The sequence below is a fragment of the Rhea pennata genome, chromosome 1 (assembly GCF_028389875.1).
Source record: "Rhea pennata isolate bPtePen1 chromosome 1, bPtePen1.pri, whole genome shotgun sequence".
NCBI lineage: Eukaryota > Metazoa > Chordata > Aves > Rheiformes > Rheidae > Rhea > Rhea pennata.
In genome coordinates, this window is record NC_084663.1 from 93748271 (window position 1) to 93768443 (window position 20173).

Below are 20173 nucleotides of genomic sequence, written 5' to 3' on the forward strand. Positions count from 1 at the left end.
TGTGCTGCTACTGTCCAAGGTGTACCTTGCCCTGTCCTTGGGTAGACAGCCTCAGATTTCAAAGCTGGTCAGCTGACACCTCTCAGCAGCGCTGCTTTCTGCTTTGTTTCCGGGGTGGAAGGAGAATTGAATTGTAGGTGTCTCTAATCCTTACACCTGAAATCTTCCAGGACGCTTTGTGCCTGTGCTGGGTCCTGCATTATTACTAGGTCTTTTCCTCTCCCCTGGAAGGCTGCCTTGCTTGATTTGCTTTCATTTTAAAGTTTTGTCTGACCTTTCCATGCTCTTAGGCACATATTGTTCAAATGATAATTGTTTGCATCCAGCTAGGACATGAGACTGGATTCTGTTATTGTCTGCTGTATGTATTAGCTCCTGCAATTTTGGATGTGACTTTCTGCAGTGACGTTTAGAAGCTTACAGAGGGAATAGCCAACTTAATGCGAGTTCTGCAGAGAAGCATGTGTGACTGAAGCAAAACTTCATGGAATGAAGCTGCTCTGAACTCCTCCCAGGTGTAGCAGTTTATGGGGTCAAAGCCAGAAGGTCACAGTTATTCATCCCTGTTATTACTTCCTGAAAATTATTGTTGTTATTCCCTGAACAGGAATTAGAGCAGGCATAGCTGCATACTATAAAGCAGGTAGATGGTTGCTGGGATTTGGAAGGAGGGCACTGTTTTTAATCCTGTTTCATCCCTGGGCAGGAGTGAGCATGCCTGAACATTAGCATCATTTGAAGGTCATTGGATGGCTTCTGTGGAATGTATTGGGTTAGTTTCAGGCTGAATACTTGTCCTGTTCCACCTTTGAGTCCTTTAAAGAAACCAGAGGTGTATTTGCATCGTTGAAACTAACCTTGCCCTATTTTGAATGTGAGGAGTTTTGAGTGTCTTACCCAGGCACAGCTGTTTTCTGTGGTTTAAACTATGCTTGGACCCTGGAAAAGAGAAAAACTTTATTTCCTAAAATACAGAATGTTTTGGAATGCCTAATCCCTGTCTGGATATTCAGTGTGAGTACCTCCAAGTCCAGGTTCCTTGGAAAGAGACTTGTGTTCTTGAAGCAGTCTCCAGCTGGGACATCATAAAATGGAAACACCTTAAATCACCTGGTGGTGCTAAAATCCTCTGCTTTAGTTCTTGTCTTCTGCAAAACACCAAGTGTATTGTCATTTGAGTGGAATAACTAATGGCTCTTGTCACCTGTTGGCTAGCATTTTAATTTCTGGTCCAGCACTGCAGTGCTCCATCATGTCAGGTTCTTAGAGAGACGGATCCTTTCTGTGCACCACAGATGTGTCAACTATTAACAAGGTTTACTGGGAGCTGGGTGGCAGCTGACGCAAATAATGATAATTATAGCTGAAAGAACAGACCGGCCCCTAAGTTTGCACATTCTACAATACTTGTTGTGCTTGTTCTGATGTTTGAGCCTTGTCAGTACAGTCTGCATGGATCTTGGACACTCTGATAAAAGCTAATTGAGGAGGAAGTAGTTTTCTGTAGGTCAAGAGTAACTGAGGCTTATGCAGCCTGGCCTGGGTAAACTGGCTGCTCAGATCAAGGGCTTTTGAGGACTGCAGTAGTTAGCACGATGCCTTTTATTGCTAATCGCAAGTGAGCAGGAGTTGAGTGAGGATAGCCATTTACTTATATCGATATGCTGCAGCAGCCATAAGGGTGGATCACCACAGAACTGACTGGGAGGTCAAATAGCTCTGGCAAGATACTGCAGTAAATTGTGGGAGCTGAAGGAGCTTATCAAACTTGTCTGCATCTCCCAGAAATGTGGCCTGTGTTGCAAACAGTTATATCAGCACCTCAGACTGAGGCTGGACCCAGAATGATTTCCAGCAAAGGAATAGAGTCTGCAGTACTTGGCCTTTTTTGTTTGCTGTTGGCATAGCTCCCTGCACGTGCTGGGGTTTCATGCTTAGCCTTTGCAGGTCAGATGCTCCAGGCCAAACTGGGAGCAGAAGCCCAGAAGTCTCGACATTTAGATATATGAAACTGATTGCTGTTCTGTATTAGTGCAAGCCTAACAGAGTCTTAAAGGGCCTTGTCCTTAAATACATTTTTCTACTCTTTATTTTACAAGTATTTTTATGTGCATGTCACCCTGGAGTCCAGGTGTCCTATATCAACAAGAACAGAGATTTACTTTAAAATTTGCTTTAATGGCAGCAATTATGCTTAACTACTTTGAGCCAATCTGGCAGAAAGAACAAAATGTTCAAACTGACAGTTTATAATGTAATGTACTATTGCATTAAGGCAATAAGGAAGGAGAAGCCTTCTTGTGGGGAATAGCATGGTGGGTTTTTTTTAAACATAGGTATTACAGCACAGACACAAAAAAAGATCTTGAAATCAATGTTAAAGGTAAGTAGGTTAAGCTTAAACTAGGATGGTAACTGTCTCCCCTCTCCCCCAGCTTTTGACTGGCCACTTGCCATAACAAGGCTGTATCGCTAGTATTTTGCTTAAAAGGTTGGTTTAATCTAAATTGGATTGTGGCCCAAGGTGTCTGTCCATTCAGGGAACTACGTATGTTGCAGTTTTTCTTTTTTTTTTTTTTTCCTCTGAATTCCTGCAGCCTTTTAATACTCTGCTAGATCTGATAAGTCAGAGGACCTGCATTTCTGGTTTTGTTTTACATTGGGATGGCTGCAGCCAGAGGTTTTTTTTTCGGGGGGGGGGGGGAGGGAGGGAGGGAGGGAGGGGGGGGGGCTGTTTTCTCCCAGCCCAGTGGTAGCATAGTTGTCATAAAGCCTATGATTAGTTGGGGAGAATCATTTTGTTTCTTCTTGGAGGGTCTGGCTTTTTGTTTGGTGGGCTTGCGGAAGGGTGCAAGGATTGGGCAGCTGCTGCAGTGAGTGCCTGCTTACTTGATTAGTGATCAGCAGAGGTGCCTGTACAGCTTTCACCGATTTGGAAATACAAAGTGATGGGGGGGGGGAACTCTGTTGGGGGGGGGGGGGAATTGCTTTGTGTCGCATTATTTCACGTTGTAGTAATAAGGTTGCATTGTAGTAGTGCCTTTCCACGCTTGCTTGAAGCCAATGGGGGCACCCTAAGCTTTCTGCGATGTTTGTCTAAACTCCTGGAATAAATCATTATCTTTCTTTATTACCAGTGCATGCTTGGATTTTGTTCTTATATAGTAAATGAGAAGGTGCTATATTATCTAACCTTGAGTTGCCTTTTTAAAAATAGAGGCTTTTTTTTTCTTTTTTTATTGTCAAACACCATGTACATAAGCCTTGAATTGTAAGGGGGAGCTTGATCCTAAGAAACCTTGAGCCATGCACTGCCTTCCTTGATGGTGGTAGTTAAAACACCAACTGGTAAGAGCCAAGAAATAGCTGGTAAGATCCTGGAGCTTTTATGCAGTTGGTTAGATTCCCTGTAAGAAGTATTTTTGCACTGAGTTTTTGTTAAATCCTTGCCCAGTGATGACAAACAAAAAAACAAAAAAAACAAAAAAAAACAAAACAAACAAACAAAAAAAAAAGGCAAAGAAAAAAAATGAAGGTGAGACTTCAGCTGCCTCATGTGCCTTGGTTAAGTAGAGCGAAACAGTCAAATGCTATGCTGAATGCTATGGCGTACATTAGCCATGCTTTTCCATCCAGTAGGCAGCAGTAAGTAAGTAAGTTTAGCAGATTTCTCTTCCAGTATGTGGCGTTTTGATTTGGAAGGCTCTTTGTCAAGCAGCATGCTCTAGGAGAGCAACCTTTTCTTACTCTGCACGCAGAACTGCTCTCTGGTAATCTGCTTCAGACAGCAGGAAGTGATCATGACTCCTGCAGGAAGCTATCTGCCAAGTTTTGTCAGGTCTTTGAGCAGCCCTGTCAGGTGTAGTCTGCTCCCAAAGCTGGGCTGTTTGCCCAGCAGGAATAAAGAACAAGATGCTGTGTGAAACTGTTTCTTCTCTTCTGTGACTTTCTCTCTCCTCCCTTCTGTAACCTGCAGCACTTACTGCTAATGGATGTTTCAACCCATGCTGATGATAAACAATAGTTATATTAACTTATTACTCTAGCACACATGTCTTGTACCTCCAGACAGAGCACTTCAGTGAAAGCTCGAGGTATTAACCATCACTGTGAGGCTAGGTTCCTGAGCAGTGTGATCACGTGCAAGTTTGCCATAATAGTCTGCTTAATGCATCAGTTAGTTACTTAGCTCAGAGGGAGAGGAGAGGAGATCACCAGCTGCTCTTTAGAACTGATGTGTAACTAACTCATGTGCTCAAGGTTGGCACAAGTAGTTTATGTGAAACCCAGTGCTTGTTTTATCTGTTTCCAGCTCAGACAGGGGAAGTACTAAAGCTGTCTTTTGTTTCTGAAATAGGTGCAATACTTTTTCAAGATTCTGGACAACTAACAGCCTCTAGACACCGCCAAAGCAAAAGAAGCGGACACAAAACAGTGTGTTCATTCATTTATTTGTCCAATGTTTCAACCTGACTGAAATACAAGATCAACAAGAGCACTGTACTCCTGGCTATTACTACATGTTAGAACATAGAGTTTTGCACTTTAGACAACATTTAACACCGTTCTATGAGCTCTGCATTGCTTTTATAAAGTTTAAAATAAAGATTTATTTTCAAACATGTGACTTTGGTTTATTTCATACATTACACTTTCTTGCAGAAAAAATAAAATTGTACAACTGCATAAATATAAAATTCTTCCACCATGAAAATGGTTAAAACATTCAATAAAGACATTAGCACCACAGTGTGCGATGCCTCTAGCAGGAAAAAAAAAAGAAAATATACAAAGCACAGAGTTATGCCTATCACCAAGGAGAGTGATAAGTCTGACCCAGATCTCTCACACAACATACCGGAGGATGAGGGAGAAGGTGGAGAGAGAGAGAGAGAGAGAGAGAGACAGCATTCGCTATGAAGCACAGTACACAATCAATCATCTATTTTCTTTAACTTTTTACTTAAGTTAGTTTCCCCTGCCACCCCTCCAAATAAAATACCCTATCACCACAGAGAAGTCAGAAGCCTTATGGAGTGCTGTTAAATATAGTCTCACAGGTGGGCCTTTGTTTTAAAAGGAAAAAAAAATAATTAATTAAAAGTAACATGCCAGTTCTAGTCCCATTGAGTATTTACACCTTGGACAGCAAAAGTCTTTGCTCACAAGAAGTAGAAAACAGATACAATACATGGCTTGAAAAATGACCAGAGTATGCACCTATAGTACTGTACACTAAATAAAATACACAAGGCAGCAATACTTAGGGGCCAGAAACACTGCTTACTACAAGTCAGTTATGGAATCATAATTTACAGTAAAAATGGGCATGTCCCAAGGCTCAATTTTGTTTTTGTCATTTACAGTAGAATAAATATTTGTTGCTATTGCTACACTTTGTTTACATTCTAACCTAGTAAATGCAGAAAGCTAGTGTAAAGCATATAGATTACGTGTAGGTCCCATACGTATGACAGTTTGTTCAAGACTAGTAGGTTTGCTTTTTTGTTTTTGTTTTTTTAAACCTTTTTAAATGGCTAGGAGTGGGGGAGGAGGGGAAGAGTTGTGCTTACAATCAGCTGCTTTTTATGTCGAATTTAATATCAAAACGTCCCTGGAAGCGGTCTTTGTCACTGTACTGGATGTTCTGCCCGTAGGCCTTGCATTCCACACGCACTTCCATGTCGTAGGTCAGGTTAGTGAACTGCACTGCCACCAGTGGCTGCAGGTATCGCGGCTGGAGGAGCTTGCCATAGTAGGGGTAGTACTGTAGGGCAAAGCCAGCGAAGCCTCCCATCCCATAGTACTCCACTGTGCCTATTTTGTCTGCATCTTCTTCTCTCTAGAGAGCAAGGGGGGGGAAACAATGAAAGCCAAATCATCCAAACTCTGCATTTTGCAGGAATCTCCCTAGCATCATCCTTTTCCATCAGCCGCTCTCTTTGGGCATCGCCAATCCTCATCACGACAGCCTAAGGACGTCTTTGCGGCAGATGGGACACTTAGGACCTGTCTAGCCTGCAGCTACAAGTAAGCGCCTCCCAGCACGCCTCATCCAGGAAGAGCGAGGTGGATGGTATGGGGTGTATGTGTGGGGGGGGTTTATGTGTGTGTGTGTTGGGGGGGGGGCGTTAAAAAGTCAACCACACAACTTCCTGTCATGCCACTGACAGTCTGTGGCTTAAAAAACAAAACAACCAAGAAAACCCACTTCCGTTTCTCAGCCACATCATCTGGAAGCACCAGGGCTCCCTTTGAGGGTACCTTTTACTGTTTGTTCCCTCTCATGCTCTCTGTGAGGGCAGCGCTAACTGTCATCATTGGTGGGGCTTTGAGAAACTGGCCTTATTCCTCTTCCTAATGAGGAAATTAGTAAGAATGACAGCTGTCTGCAGAAAAGCAGAGGACTGAAGCTCTCGTATTTTAAAATCCTTTCCATCTGTACACTAGACAAGGAGAATGGAGCAGAAAAGCAGCTTTTAGCTAATACACGGTACCATTATATACACTGGAATTTTCATCCACTGACACATACTGCCTTGTGAGCCACTTAATAAGTATGGATTTAAGTTGATTTCCCTCTGTAACAATCTGTTTTAAAGATATATGGAAACATTTCTGCATTTCCACTTCAGGCTTTAAAACACATTTCGTTCTCAGAGACCGGTAACTAAAATTTGGTACGGACTTAGCCAGTTCTTCCCTGCAGTTTGCTGACTCTGCTTTGTTTCACTTACCTTAGGACTGCAGTGGACAGGGATGAGATACGGGTTGTATTTTGCCATAACCTCTGGAGGGAGGCTTTCATTTACTGGAGCCTAGAAGAAAGCCAAAAAACAAGGCATGTTACACTCTGGATGCTTCTCTGCAGACTGGTGCACCTTTGCAGAAGCAAAGCCCAGTGATACTAAACACATAGTTACCTGGAATCCCTTCTAGCACAGTTTCAGGGGGCTGCAGCTATTGGTGGTTCTTGGGAGAGACAAGCAGCATAATGCAACTAGAAGCAGTTTAAGTTAACCCAAGCAGAACTTCTGTTTTTTTTGGTCTGTTCTTACAGCTTTACTGTTGTGAGTACCAAAGCAAGCAGTTCAGGGTTATTTTTCATTCTGTGGTGTCATGGGGGAAGAGTTTCACTCCAGCGTGCTAGCGAGTAGGTCTTGTTTATGCAAATCTCATGCAGTGGCAGAAAGAGGCATGCTGTTTGCCACCCGTGTGTCACGTAAGCACAGTTAGGACTGTAACTGCACAACAAAGAGCAAGAATGGGAGTCATACTCTGATGTTTCTGAACTTTGACACCCAAAGGCTCTAAACTATGTTAAAGAAAGCTGGGGAAGCCACTCAGATGTTGGTCTCCTAACAAGAGAAGTAGTTTTGCTTCATATCCTAGCAAATCTCAGTATCTGCTTTTCAAACACCTTGCCCAATACAACAGCTATAGGATCTCTCCTGGAGTGCGGAATGTGGGAAAGAAACACTGCCTTGGATATGCGCATCATTTCCAACTGAAAGACTATATCCTATTGTCCAAACTGGTCTGGAGCCCTGTATAGGGCAAAGAAAGGAAGGTAGACACCCAACCCATCTCCTTTTGGGCCATCAAATATGCAGATCTTACGTCATCCCACAGCCACCACATACCAAGCAGTAAATTTCTGCTAAAATGTGTCAACTGTTTCTACTCTCCAACAAGCCAAAATTCAAGTATGTTCTCTCAGCACAGTAAAGTCTCCCTTTGAACAAAAATGTTCCTCAACACATGCTAACTAGACAGTACGTTTCCCCTTCCTCTTGGCTACACTGATGGATGGTGACAAAGGGTGCTTAGCACACCATTTGCACTATTTTCCACCCAGAAGATGGAGTGGGATATTTTGCACAAGGCCTTATTCAATAACATGTACTCCGTCATTCAATTCTGAGAGAAATGTTTAGTATTTAAATGTGTCGAGGAAGTAAAAGCAGCTTCTGTCCAGAATAATGTCCTTTGGCAATTAGTGCAAGTATGCTATTAGGTGCAGCACAGAGCACAGTGTGTCAGAAGCCTCATTAAATGACCTAACAATCTCTTCACCTTTCAGTAGAATCTGCACTGGACTCTCAGATGCTTTCTAGTATATCTTTATGCTTTCAAGACTATGTATCAGTCTAATATCACTTAATATAGCACTACTTCATTTAATTAAGTGGTTTTAGCAAGGCAGGCAACTTTGCCTGAGGAAAGAATGGAGCAGATCGAAGCATGACACAATTTACTTATTTTACTACAGATACTGGTCTGGTACTATCACATGGAAGCATATACAAAGTTAAAAAAAAATTTTTTAATCATTTAGAGAAATATCTTCTTAAAGCAATTCAGTTAGCAAGTTCAGCAGGGTAAACAGATAGCTAATCAGGAGTTAGCACTATGCAAGATCACTGCTAATTATCACCAATTTGCAGTACGCACCTTCCATAGCTTTTTAATGAAAAGTTTTTGCAAAGCCATTCATTCAAACCCTATCAAAGTTTCTCTTCTATAGAATATATTTAATACTAATCTTTCTCTAGCAACAGGTGTTACTGAATGCCTTTTCCAGTGTCACAGCAAGCCAGCAGCCAACTCCTTCTCCTTATCAGTAGTTTCTATTAGAAAGGAAAGAGATACTTGCCTTAGGTTTGAAGCCAAGAATTCTGTTGAGCTTGACTAGTATGCATGGTTTGCCATCCTTGTATCCAAAGGATTGATCATTTATTCCAGAACAGTTTTCCAGCCATTCACGTTTGAATTTGCAGACCTTCTTCTGGCCTTGGATATCATTATATGGTCCTCTGTCTTTGTATTCAGCAGGTATATCTGCCATGGTGGGAGAGGAGGAGAAAAAAACAACCGTTTGCAACCTGACCTTACAAAGCTTTTGTTTGCCAGGAGCAGCAACATTAATGCTTCACTGTGTGGGATTGCCCATCTGTCCACAGAGGAAATAGTTACCAGTTTCTAGAGGCTGACACCACAGATCTGCACCCAACCACCTCCCGGTGTGCAGGCTGACCACAGACAAGCAAGTTTGTAGAGATTTTGTTTTTTAACTGAGGATTCTTCCAGACAACAAGAGAACAAGCGCATTCATAATAGAACAAGTGCATCCGTAATGCACTGCCTCAGGAGACTTTTTGGCAGCATTTACAAGCGGGCTCCAGTCATAGATTTTGCATACATGTGGGGTGACAGGACTCATTTCACACCGTTACATATAATTGATTCAAACCATGATGCGTTGCATCAAGAGGATCCAAACAGGTTTTAGCAAAGTCGTCAGTAAAACCCCCACGGCTTTCAGAGATGATATAGGAGCAGTGCCACATGCTTTTGAGTCACTTGCAAGCTTCTCCAAGTGAAATTTGGAAGTTCTCTACCTTGTATCCTCTGTGATAAGCTTCCAGGTACATCCCTGGCCAAGTCTGGTCTGTCCAAACTAATCATTTAATTAGCAGCCATAGGACTGAAAGCAGAGCCTGACAGTTAAAAGTTTACCGACATGCCATTGGTTACAATAAAAGGACACAGAACAACACAACTAACCCTAAGTTTTTGGTGGAAGTGACACAGAGTCCTCAACTCTGGGAAACAAGACTTACCCCCACAGTCTTGAAATATTATGTTTTCAGTTTGTTGATCAGCACTGTAGTCCTTTAAAAACTTCTCAAGGTTCCTCACATATGGCTCATAGCTCTTGGCATCACCGACAACAAAGGAAATTTCTGTCTTTTGTACCTGGGGAACTTGAGTCAGTCCTAAGAAAAGCAAAATAAAGGAGATGGTATTAAGTACACCTGAAATTTGTATAACCTCCAGGCAGTGCTTGGCACACCAAAGATATAAAATAGTCCACTCATCTGTATCTTTCAGACTTCAAAATCTACACAAAACCACTTAAAGTCACTACAGGTGAGGTTCTGAAGAGGTCTTACCTCTCATCTCCAACAGCACTCTAGAGTCTTTGTCATGACGTTTGTATCACTAAGTAGATAAAAATCACAGAACCTAGAAGGGAGGCTGTGAGACAAGGCTTTTCCTCAAGAAAACCATTCAACTGCAGGTCATCTGCCCAATTCTGTCTCCTCCCCAAGTGAAGAGCCATCTGCATGTTAGTAAGGCCGCAGCACGAACTCCCACAGAAACTATCCTACCTGTCCCTAGTAGTTTGACTTGAAAGTCTGCAAGTTTACATCTGTGACCCTCAACAACCACCTACACACATAGGCTACATCAGAGCTGCCTGTTCCTGAACTCCTGCATGCTGTGTAGAAGGTAACAGAGGTTCTCACAGCTCTGTAAGGTCTCTGCTCTTTACAATTCACATTTCCTTTGTGTAGCCTCCCTTACAGGAGGCAGGACAGGAGACACTTTCTCACTCAGTAAATTCAACAGTCTGATTATTTTCTCTAGTCTGTCTGGTATGTCTGATTACAGAAAGAGCATTTTAAGTTCTCTAATCAGAAGCACATCTCTGAGTAGGTACACAGTAAATACAACCACACAGGAGAGATGTCCTAGATTCTGGGCTGCATAACTAGCTGTGCCGTAGACTGTAGAAGAAGGACTAGAAAAAGAACACAAGGGGAGCAGAAGGAACTAGATGCATGTTATTCCTCCAGATATTGAAAAATGCCAAGCCCTGTGATCATCATTATGGGACCTAAAAATAGTTGCTCTTGCACGATGTTTAGGTCACACTTTAATTGAATGCATTGATGCATGGCTAATACTTAAGTTTAAAGTAATGAGAACTGGAGTTCCCGTGGCTTTTGTGGCTGTCATCATAATTACTATGGTCTCAATTCTGTTCAGTTTGTCACCTTCACTTTAGCAAGAACAAAGGGGAAATAAAAAAAAAAATAAAAAGGAGTATGGGAACAGCATTTGCTTTGACAGCTTTCAGAAAAAGGCCTGTTGCCAGCAAGTTCTTCTAGTGCAAAACCTCAGCAGCTTAGCTGGCTGGCCAAAACCCACTGGAGCTTGTGACTCCAGCAATTTTTGCAAAGCCACTTGAGTGTTTTTGCTTAGCCCTGCCTCAAGCTAGATCACCACTCCCCCCAGCCCTGCCTCCCTTCCCTACTGAGGTGGAATTTGTAACCTAGGACAAAGATTAGCTTTGTTCCCCTAAACACAGTTCCCAGTAGTCAAAGATAGCAAGACATATAGCAAGTAGCTGATGGTTTCAAGTTTTATTCCAGGAAGCAGTTTTAACCTTCTCTTAAATATCCTTTTAGTACAAGCTGGCCACTTCAGAGCTGCAAGTTTAGAAGCAACTTAGTACTCTCCACTAACAGAATCCAGTCTTCCCCTTAAAACTACCAACGCTTTCAAACCCTTTTCATGTAATTACTTGTGTTCTTACTTCACTAATATTTATATATATATATACATATATATATATATATATGCATCTATCTATAGATACATGAAATAAAAATGCTGGGTTCAGTTTTATTAAAGGACTTCTATCCTGCCAAGCTCTTCTTACATTACCACTCAGCTAGGAAGCTACAGGCTCATGGTTGAAGTGACTGTCTGGTATTGCAGAGACAGCAGGCCTCACAGCCTATCATGGATCAGTCTTCCCCAGAGTTTAAGTTACAGGTGTATCATTCAAGTGTATAAAAACAAGCATGACCAAGCTTCCTTAAATATTGTAAAGTTTATCTGATAGTTTTAGTGGTCTTGAGCAAAGTAGTATAACTGCCAAGCAACTCCCCACCCTTTTTATCTTGTCCAAAACAATGTGTAAAGGCAGCCATGACTGGCACAGCAAAGGTGAAGTGAAGGCCACTGTGGAATAGACTATGGAAGCCATCTAATAAAGTTACCCCTCCTGGGTTCAGTTTGGGAGTTCGTGCAGGGGGTAGGGATAACATGTACAGTTAAAAGCCAGCCCCCTGCACAAACTTCCAAACTGAAGAGCATCCATCTTGCAAGCCTTGGCAGAGCAGCACTTCCATTCAACTGCTCCAGCAGTCAATGGGCCAGCAAGGAGAACTGTCATTCCTGGCCAGGTGCCTGGCTCAGTCTGTGGTAATAGCTCAGCTGCCTTTACCCTAACTCAGAGCTTTATTTTTTTATTTATTTTTACAGGTGCTTATATGAACCAGACTCAACTGTGCTTTGGTATAATTCTTCTCTTCCCCATTCCATCTTCTGTATTTCCTATATTCAAATCAAAGTCTTCTACATTGTTACCAGAAGAACCCAATCAAGGAAAAAACCCTCTTTAGTTCTTCCTTAGTCATATTTAATAATAATCTTTTTTTAATGATTCTGAAACTCCTGTAACCTTTTAGAAACCTACTCTCATCACCCCTTAGAACTAAAAACAAGTAGGTGAGGAGAAAGCTGTTTTAAAGCTGAGTCATTCCAGTGCTACCTAGCATGAGCTAGTAGACACATAAAGGAATCTGAAGTTTTGTTAAACAGGGCTAAATAAGCTTCTTTGGGGGCTCATGCACATGGAGAAACCATTCATGAGCAATCTTGGGGGTGGGGGGGGGGGAAATGAAGCCTTAAGTATTTTCATAGCCAGGAGTCCAACATTCTTCTCTCCTCCCCTGCAATCATGTTCTTTTGCTGTAATTCTGCATCTCAGGTTATTAGGTATGTACTAGTCATGTACGAAGGCTTGCACACATGAAAGGATCAAATAAAGGATTAGGAAACTATTGACCAAGTATCCTGCTAGAAAATTACTATTTTCATTGACACTATTTACATATGATGAATAATGCCTTGAGTCTACACTTGTGCACTGCCTTATAATGGCTTTCTAACTCTAGGGATACATTAAGCTAGCTTAAGAAAACTTTGTGACAAGTCACTGGATACAGTTCCACTTAAACTGTCGCACATTAGCTTTATTCAGTTTCATTTAAACCTAAGTTTTCCAGATAGGACTTCATCATTCTAAGCTGCAGGAGCAAAACTTTAGAGAGAAGAAAAGAGTCCTGAGTGAAGGGGCAGAAATTAGAAGTGGGAGGTCAGGCTTGTCATTAGGAACCATTGCATAAGTCCATAGTACTGTTGCTTCATAATGCAGTGCTAATTTCCAGTACCATTTAATCATCGTTCTGATTCTGAACACTGCTGGGGTAACACAGACAACACAGCAGTAGCAACCACTGTACTATTCCTACTTATACACCACCCCTCCCACCCACAAGTCCACTAAACAAGAATTAGATAAAAGCCTCCATGCTAAATCCCTCCAGGTTTCTAGTCACCTTCTACCTTGCCCCTGGAGGGAAGAAGGGAAAAAAAAAAAAAAAAAAAAAAAAAAAAAAAAAAAAAAGGAAGGATGCAAGTTTTCTGATGCAGTGAATTTGCATGGTTGGAGGGCAGATAGTATCTCTGCAGCTTGGCTTCAGAGATTTTAACACTTGGGTGCCAAGAGAAGAGGCAGAAGCAGAAAAGCATGACTGTGGGTGGGGGCATATGCTCCCAGGGGCTTTCCTGCTGCCCTCTGTTTCATCTCCCTGCTGCTGTCTGAGCTAAATAAACCAAGCTGGGAACGTGCACCAGAGTGGCCTTCTCCATTACGCAGGCACACCAGTGCAAATCATTTTTGGAGAGCAGGGACATTTGAAATCCCCAGACTTGAGCAGGAATTTTCCCTTGCAGCCACCATTTAAGAAAAGTCTTGTGTAGCAGTGAGCTCCCACCCCTGCACCAGCTATAGTGAAGTTATGCTGCATTTCACAGTGTGAACACCACAAGATGGCAGAAACATACAGCCCAGTTTAGATTGGGGGTAGGATTTTTTTAAACCACCTAGTACACAGAGGCAATATCCTCATCTCTCCATAATAGCAGGAGAAGCCCTATGCTTAAAGCAGAGTCTGAGCCTGCAGCACACATGGAACTACTTGGAGCAGGGGCTGTTGCAATGGTAAAAGCCAGAAAGTGAGGTAAACTGCACTTCCCCCACCCCGGGACAAAGGAGAAAAAAAATGCATACCATGGAAAGGTACAAAACTCAGCTTGCCCTCAAGCTGAGCCTAACATTCCTGTTGTGTACAGTGCAGGAACAAATTAGCATATTAATGGCATCTGGCTACAAAAATAGCCCTTTATGGCTTTCAATGTTATACCTATGTCGGTAGTACTCAATAAGATGTCCTGTAGCTTCTGTTAAGTTTCTTGTACTTAAGAATAGCACAGGAACCCCTACAACATTCTCCTGCAAATCTTGCAGTTTAGTTTCCCTGCTTTGCTGACCATTTTCAGTTGACACAATTGACTTGCACAAGAAGAACAGAACATTAGAATAGAAACAAAAGACAGGTTTTCTAGAAAACCTGGGGTCCTACCAAGATGCCAATGTACTTAGTTTATTCAGATTGTGAAGTGGTTATTTTGCAATTCTCACCATGAGAATCAGGAATTAGGAATCAGAATTTCCTCGATGCTCTACTTTATGTAGTTCATGGTCTACAGGTGTTCCAGCTCACGGAAAATTAGATATTTCATGCAGGAGCTGACAAGCCTGCACATGTGTTCCTGGCCAGAAGTGCTCTTTTGCTTGCAGCACATGCCAAACCCCTCCACAGTGGGGAAATATAGGGATTGCAGACTTCCCCAAAACTGTCAGCATAGTAAGTCCCTACAATGTTAGTCTCAGTCCTGATGAAAGCCTATATTAAAAAGCTACTTTTAATGCATCATCTAACACAGCTGCTGTGCTACAGGATGAGGAACTGACCCAATGTTAAGAGGCAAGCTCCACATCTCACCTCTAGTTTGTCCTCATCTGTAGGAACAGTCATTGCATGAGGTTCTGCAAGGTTCTGTGCTGTTGTCACAGCTCAGTTTAAAGCCCTTGTTTATTGTGTAGTTCACTGCAATATATTCGAGGAGCTGGATTTTGTTCTGGTGATTTCACCACATGCCCCAAAAGCCTGTTCCAAATTGAAAAGATCCTTGACAATCTTTTCATTCTTCCTCCATTTTGATTTCTACAGTACACTTAAATCCTGAAATCCAGTTCCATTTTTTAAAAAAAGCTAGTGCAATATGCAATTAAGAGATGACTAAGTACCTTCTGCAGGCTTAATTTTTAGAAAAATTTACTTCAGAGTTGCTTTGAAATTAGACTTGCACACTTAGAGAAAGTTGACTGTTTACCTACAATGAGTAATTATGTGGCATCAGGCTAAACAGCAAGGTTTGTCTGGACAGGACACAAGATCCATGGGCTTCCTTCTCTATTTTACATCTGGTGAGACCACTGGACTTCAGCAGGGAAAAGATATTTAAAAACAGCTACTGCACCATTAGCCATGTTAGTGGTTCAGATGCAGCAAACTGCTCTGGTCAGTATCAATGATGATTTAGTTTTTCCTGCAAGTGTCAGAGGCCAACATAAAGGTGGCAACAGCCGCTTTCAGCACTGAAGATAGCTCAGCTACACTCATACATTTAAGAAACACCACACAAGCCGAGCAGTCCCACTCTGCTCCACATTTAAGTAGTGCTGGTGGAAAACCGCTTATCTGAAAGAGATGACTATGCTGACAAATAACACTATTTGATAACGGCAATATTCCCCATGTTGCTACAGCAGTGAATAATCATAGTGTAGCATTGTCATCAGCAGGGTTGTAAGACGCTGTATGACACCAGAGCCAACTTCTGTGGCTACAAGCCATCAGCCTTACAATTGTCACTTAAATACCACTGTTATTAAAAGCTTCTGAACTGTTTTACAGAGCAACTGGAGACAGATCATTACCATCCCCAGTGCCAAGCAGCCTCAAGGTCATTCGTAATGTGGGAAAGCCGCAGTTGCGCAGCTCCCCCACACATGCTGTGTGAGCAGCCGCTGGCTGCAGAGGGAATCAAATCAGACAGTGCAGCACAGCCTGGCGGGCAGAGCTGGGAGCCTGTGGCAATGGCTAGCTGCTCTATTTGCCCCTATCCAAGGTAGAGTGGCTACAGACATTACTCAAGTGTTTATTTTCATTTTAACTAGGGACTTTCATCTAATAGAGACAGGTTGTACATCAGAGGCTACCAGACCCACCCTCAAGCCTCTATTACACATTCAAGTGAAATACCCACTAGTAAGTGCAATTTCTTCTAAAAAAAAAAATCACACAATACAGTTCAGTGTTACCCAATACCCACTCAATTAACACATCCAGAATACATATTGTCCCCTTTCTTCCCCTGTCACTTGGGTTTCAGGGATGAGGCTAGTATTCACCACAGTCCTCTCACTTACCCATTGGGAACACAGAGGCTACAAACAGAAAACAATACAACTTTGTGAAGTTCATTCTCAGCTGAAGCTTCTGAGCCTCTGGCCATTGCTTTGGTTTAGGGAAAGGAAGCAAAGAGCAGAAAAACACAGGTTTAAGTTCCTCTTAGTCAGGAGGAACATTCCATGTGATGCAACTTCTAATTCAAGCAAGACTGCCTTCAAGCCCCAGTGCTTCTAACACAGAAGGCTGAGAACATGCCCACCCCCTACAAATGTGTTGCCACAATGAGATGCTTATTTCATCCTCCTTCTTGAGGTGAGTAACCAAACCACCCCCCCCCAGCACAGCTTGCACCAAATCAAACATGAGCCTCCTATTTAGTTACCTGGAGGTGCCACTCGATCCTGATATTTGGGCTCAAATTCACTGACAGTGAGCAACATCACTTGGATGGTCCCAATGAATATACCTGCCAGGCAACCGTAGAATATCACATAGAAGAGGAGGATTTTAACTGCAAGAGAGCACAAATAGAAAGATGAAATCAAACTGAGCCTTCAGAGCAGTCATGTGTTTCTGGGCAAAACTTCAACCTTCATCATTTGCAAGGAAGAGCCCAACACTGAAATCAGATGGCAAGCCCTGCTGCAGAGGCATGTGTTTTACAGTGAAATTATGCCTACAATGCACACAGCCAGAAAACTTAAGTCACTCCAGTTGTTCCAGGCACAGGGCAGGCAGTGTTAAAACACGTAACTCAGAACATCTAAAAGCCCATGAATCAGGATGAAGATTAAAACATGTTCTTCCACATTTTAAGAGAAACCCATCCGTCAACTGACCCAGCACCAGGACTGCACACACAGCATTACAGGTGACACTGTCAGTGAAGTGAGAGCCTACTCCAAGTCAAGCATACTATGGGTCTGCTCTGAAGGACACCTATTCCATGTAGCACTGGGCCTCAAAGCTGTTTCCAGAGGAATCTACCATAACTGTTAGATTCAGGTTCACAAGCGACTGCAAAGTCCAGTCTGCTCTAACAGATCAGACTGCTCCTGTCATCTTTAATGAAAGCAAGAGAACTGGATCCCAAATAAGCTCTAATACTTTCTCAAATGCTGGAAAGTATTAGAAAAAAAATGAGAAAAACTTGTCACATTATACACATTTACCAGCATTTCAGAAGTGCTCATTCTAATTAAAAATAGTGAATTATGTAATAATGAAAGATTAAATTTAGTTTTAGTCTAAAGGGAGATGCCTAGAATAATCTTAGCAAGGGGGAGGAGAGTAGCCTGGAAATGCAGCACTGCTCAGAATCTGAATATCAGTTACCAGTTTACAAGGATTATCTCAACTGATTAACTGCATAGTAACATGCCGTACTAGGCATCACCAGGCAGCCTGCAGGAAGGATAAGCCACTCCATGCCAAGCAACTGTATGCTAATCAGGCAACAGAAACAAGCAGGCCAGAGTAGACGCCAAAAAGGACTTGAAAAAACCCTGCTTGATCCCTGAGCGTCCTAATCTAACTGTAAACCTAAAATGAGATATATTTGAGGGACTAAAACTGATAAAAAGGAGGGGGGGGAAACAGTAAGTATTCCTTCTCCCCACAAGCCATCATAAAAATGCTTCATTAGCAGAGAAGGCTCCTGATTAAGGCAGTCAGTTCTGGGTGGTTTCACTTCAAGCCTATGAAAGAAACATGAGCAGGAGGGGACAATCAGCAACACAAAGGCTGAGGGACAACAGCAAGAAAGGCACTCTCCATCCTCTCTTCTTCCTCACGGGCACCAGAGGTAGGGGAAGCAGAGTTCACGACTTCAGCTTAGTGTCATAATGCGGTGCCCCAGGAGTTAAAAGCACTCTTTGGTATCCAAGCAGCATAAAGCAAATGGCCGTGACGTCAGAGACATTCGGAAATTTTTCCCAGCGCATGGTCATAGGAGGTGCTGTTGTAACAAACCAAACACTAATGCTCTTGTCCGCAGCAGAACGCCTTTGAGTTTTGTAACATCAAAAGGCAAACGCTGGGAGGTAGCTTATTTAATCAGTCTCCCAGCCAGGATGCTCTTAATGCCACAGCCACCTCAAAGGTCAGAGGCACTCCCAGGTTTCAGAGAACATACAGCCGAATGATCTGGTGATGGAGCACGAGAGGGTTGGATGAGAAACAGCTTCCCGCAACAGGTAGGCTTATAACAGGAATGGGGTCCTCAGCCCGCAGCTCAGGTCCGCAAGTGGCAGGCAGTCCCAGACGGTCAGGTGCGCCCGCGCGCTGGCAGAAGAGCCTGGTCTCCTCTGCACCTCAAGCACTGCGCAGCTGCCTGGCGCCTCAGGAGCAGAAAATACCTACCCATGCGCACCCACAGCCCAATTCTGCTCACGTAAAGATACAGCAAAGCCTGTCCTAGTCCACCCGCCACCGCTAAAGCCAGTGGCTCCGGATGTGGCGCCTCTGCCACAACAGGGCCCAAATTCAACATCGCAAGGACAGCACATAGCTGGGGTTAGCAGCAGCTGGAAGACCAGCTATTTGTGTAAAGAAAACATCGAAAGTCTCTGAGGGCTGCTCGTACAGCTCCTAACAAATATATCGTGAGCACTGAATCATTGCGGCACATGCATTTCCTTGTCGCAGGGGCTATAAAAGCCAATTGTTCCCTCACACCGAGGTAAAACTAGCTCCGCTTCCTCTTTTTCGAGGGGAAGGAAAGAAAAAAAAGGAAGCCGGCAGCCTCGTGGCTGCCCCCCCCCCCGCCCCGCTCGCGATGCGCTGCCGGAGCCGCCCGCCCGCCGCCAAGGAGACCCAAGGACGCGGCGCCCCGCCAAGGGCACGGCCGCCGCCGCCCCACCTGGGCTCGCCCCGCCGCCGCCGCCCCCCGCGGGGAACCGCGACGGCGCCAACGGCTCGCGCCGCGCGCGCCGGCTGCGGCAGCGCGGCCGTTACCAACCCCCCCCCCCCCCTCCGCCCGCCCAACGGCCGCACCGGGGTGAGGGAGTGGAAAGGGGGTGAAGCGGGGGGGGGGGGGGGCCGTGCCGCAGCGCCCGCCGCCCCCGGCCCGCGCTCCGCACTCACACCAGCTGCCCCCGGTGCGGCCCAGCAGCTCCTTCTTCTCCGAGTTCCAGATGAACTTCTTCCAGTTGCCATCGCCGTCCTTCGCCTTCCCGCGGGCCATGGCGGGCAGGGGTCAGCCCTCAGCGGGCGGCTCGGCGCCCCGCGGCAGCGGGGAAGGTCGTGGGAGGGCGCCCGCCCGCGCGGCGAGGCGGCCCTGGACGGGGCTGGTAGGGGGCGCGGGGGGAAGGACGGCGGCGGGAGCGGAGCGGCGCCCACGGGGCACGGAGCAACAGCGCTCCCCCGCCCGCCGCCTCCCCTTCATATACACCGCCGGCTCCGCCTCCCCCCGCCGCCACCGCCAATCAGCGCCGGGAGAGCGCCCCGGGGGCGGGGCGCGCCGTGAGAGGGGGCGGGGCAGCGCGGAGGGGGCGGGGCCCTGCGTGGGGCTCGGCGGCCACGGGAGCGGCGCGGAAAGCGGGGCGGGGGGGAGGAGGGATGCGGCGCCGCCGCCGGTACCGGCGGGCCGGCCTGGGCCGAGCTGGGCCAGGCCAGACAAGACAAGGCAGGGCCGTCCCGCCCCGTCCCGCCCCCAAGCCCTGCCCTGCAGAGCGCCGGGCCGCTAGGGCACGTGTGCACCTCTGTACGCGCGTGGGTGTGCCCGCGTGGATGTGCACGTGTGCATGTCGCTGCATGGGGGCGTGCCCCTGCGTGCATGCATGCGCGTGGGTGTGGACACGCGTGGGTGCCCATGCATGCATGCGCGCAGGTGCACATGCACCCACATGCATGCGTGTGTGTTTGGATGTGCGTGCATGTGTGTGTGCATGCATGTGTGTGAGTGCGCACACAGGCCAGCAGCGAGGATGCAT

At 44.9% G+C, this 20173-nt stretch overlaps 2 protein-coding genes across 2 annotated transcripts in view; one reads left to right on the top strand and one right to left on the bottom strand.

Annotated features, from left to right (window-relative positions):
* The window catches only part of NME7 (NME/NM23 family member 7), a 94348-nt gene extending 89728 nt beyond the window's left edge, over positions 1-4620 (top strand). Inside the window, exon 12 of the mRNA XM_062595641.1 lies at positions 4358-4620. Coding sequence (XP_062451625.1) covers positions 4358-4390 — 33 coding nt within the window. The 3' untranslated portion in view covers positions 4391-4620. The remainder of the gene's footprint in view (positions 1-4357) is intronic.
* ATP1B1 (ATPase Na+/K+ transporting subunit beta 1) lies at positions 4435-19594 on the bottom strand. The gene is made up of 6 exons (XM_062595653.1): positions 19326-19594; positions 16624-16752; positions 9624-9779; positions 8657-8841; positions 6738-6818; positions 4435-5842 (listed from the first exon to the last, which is right to left on the bottom strand). Exons 1-6 carry the CDS (start codon positions 19423-19425, stop codon positions 5576-5578), a joined length of 918 nt encoding a protein of 305 aa, XP_062451637.1. The 5' UTR covers positions 19426-19594; the 3' UTR covers positions 4435-5575.
* Between the last annotated feature and the right edge of the window lie 579 nt (positions 19595-20173).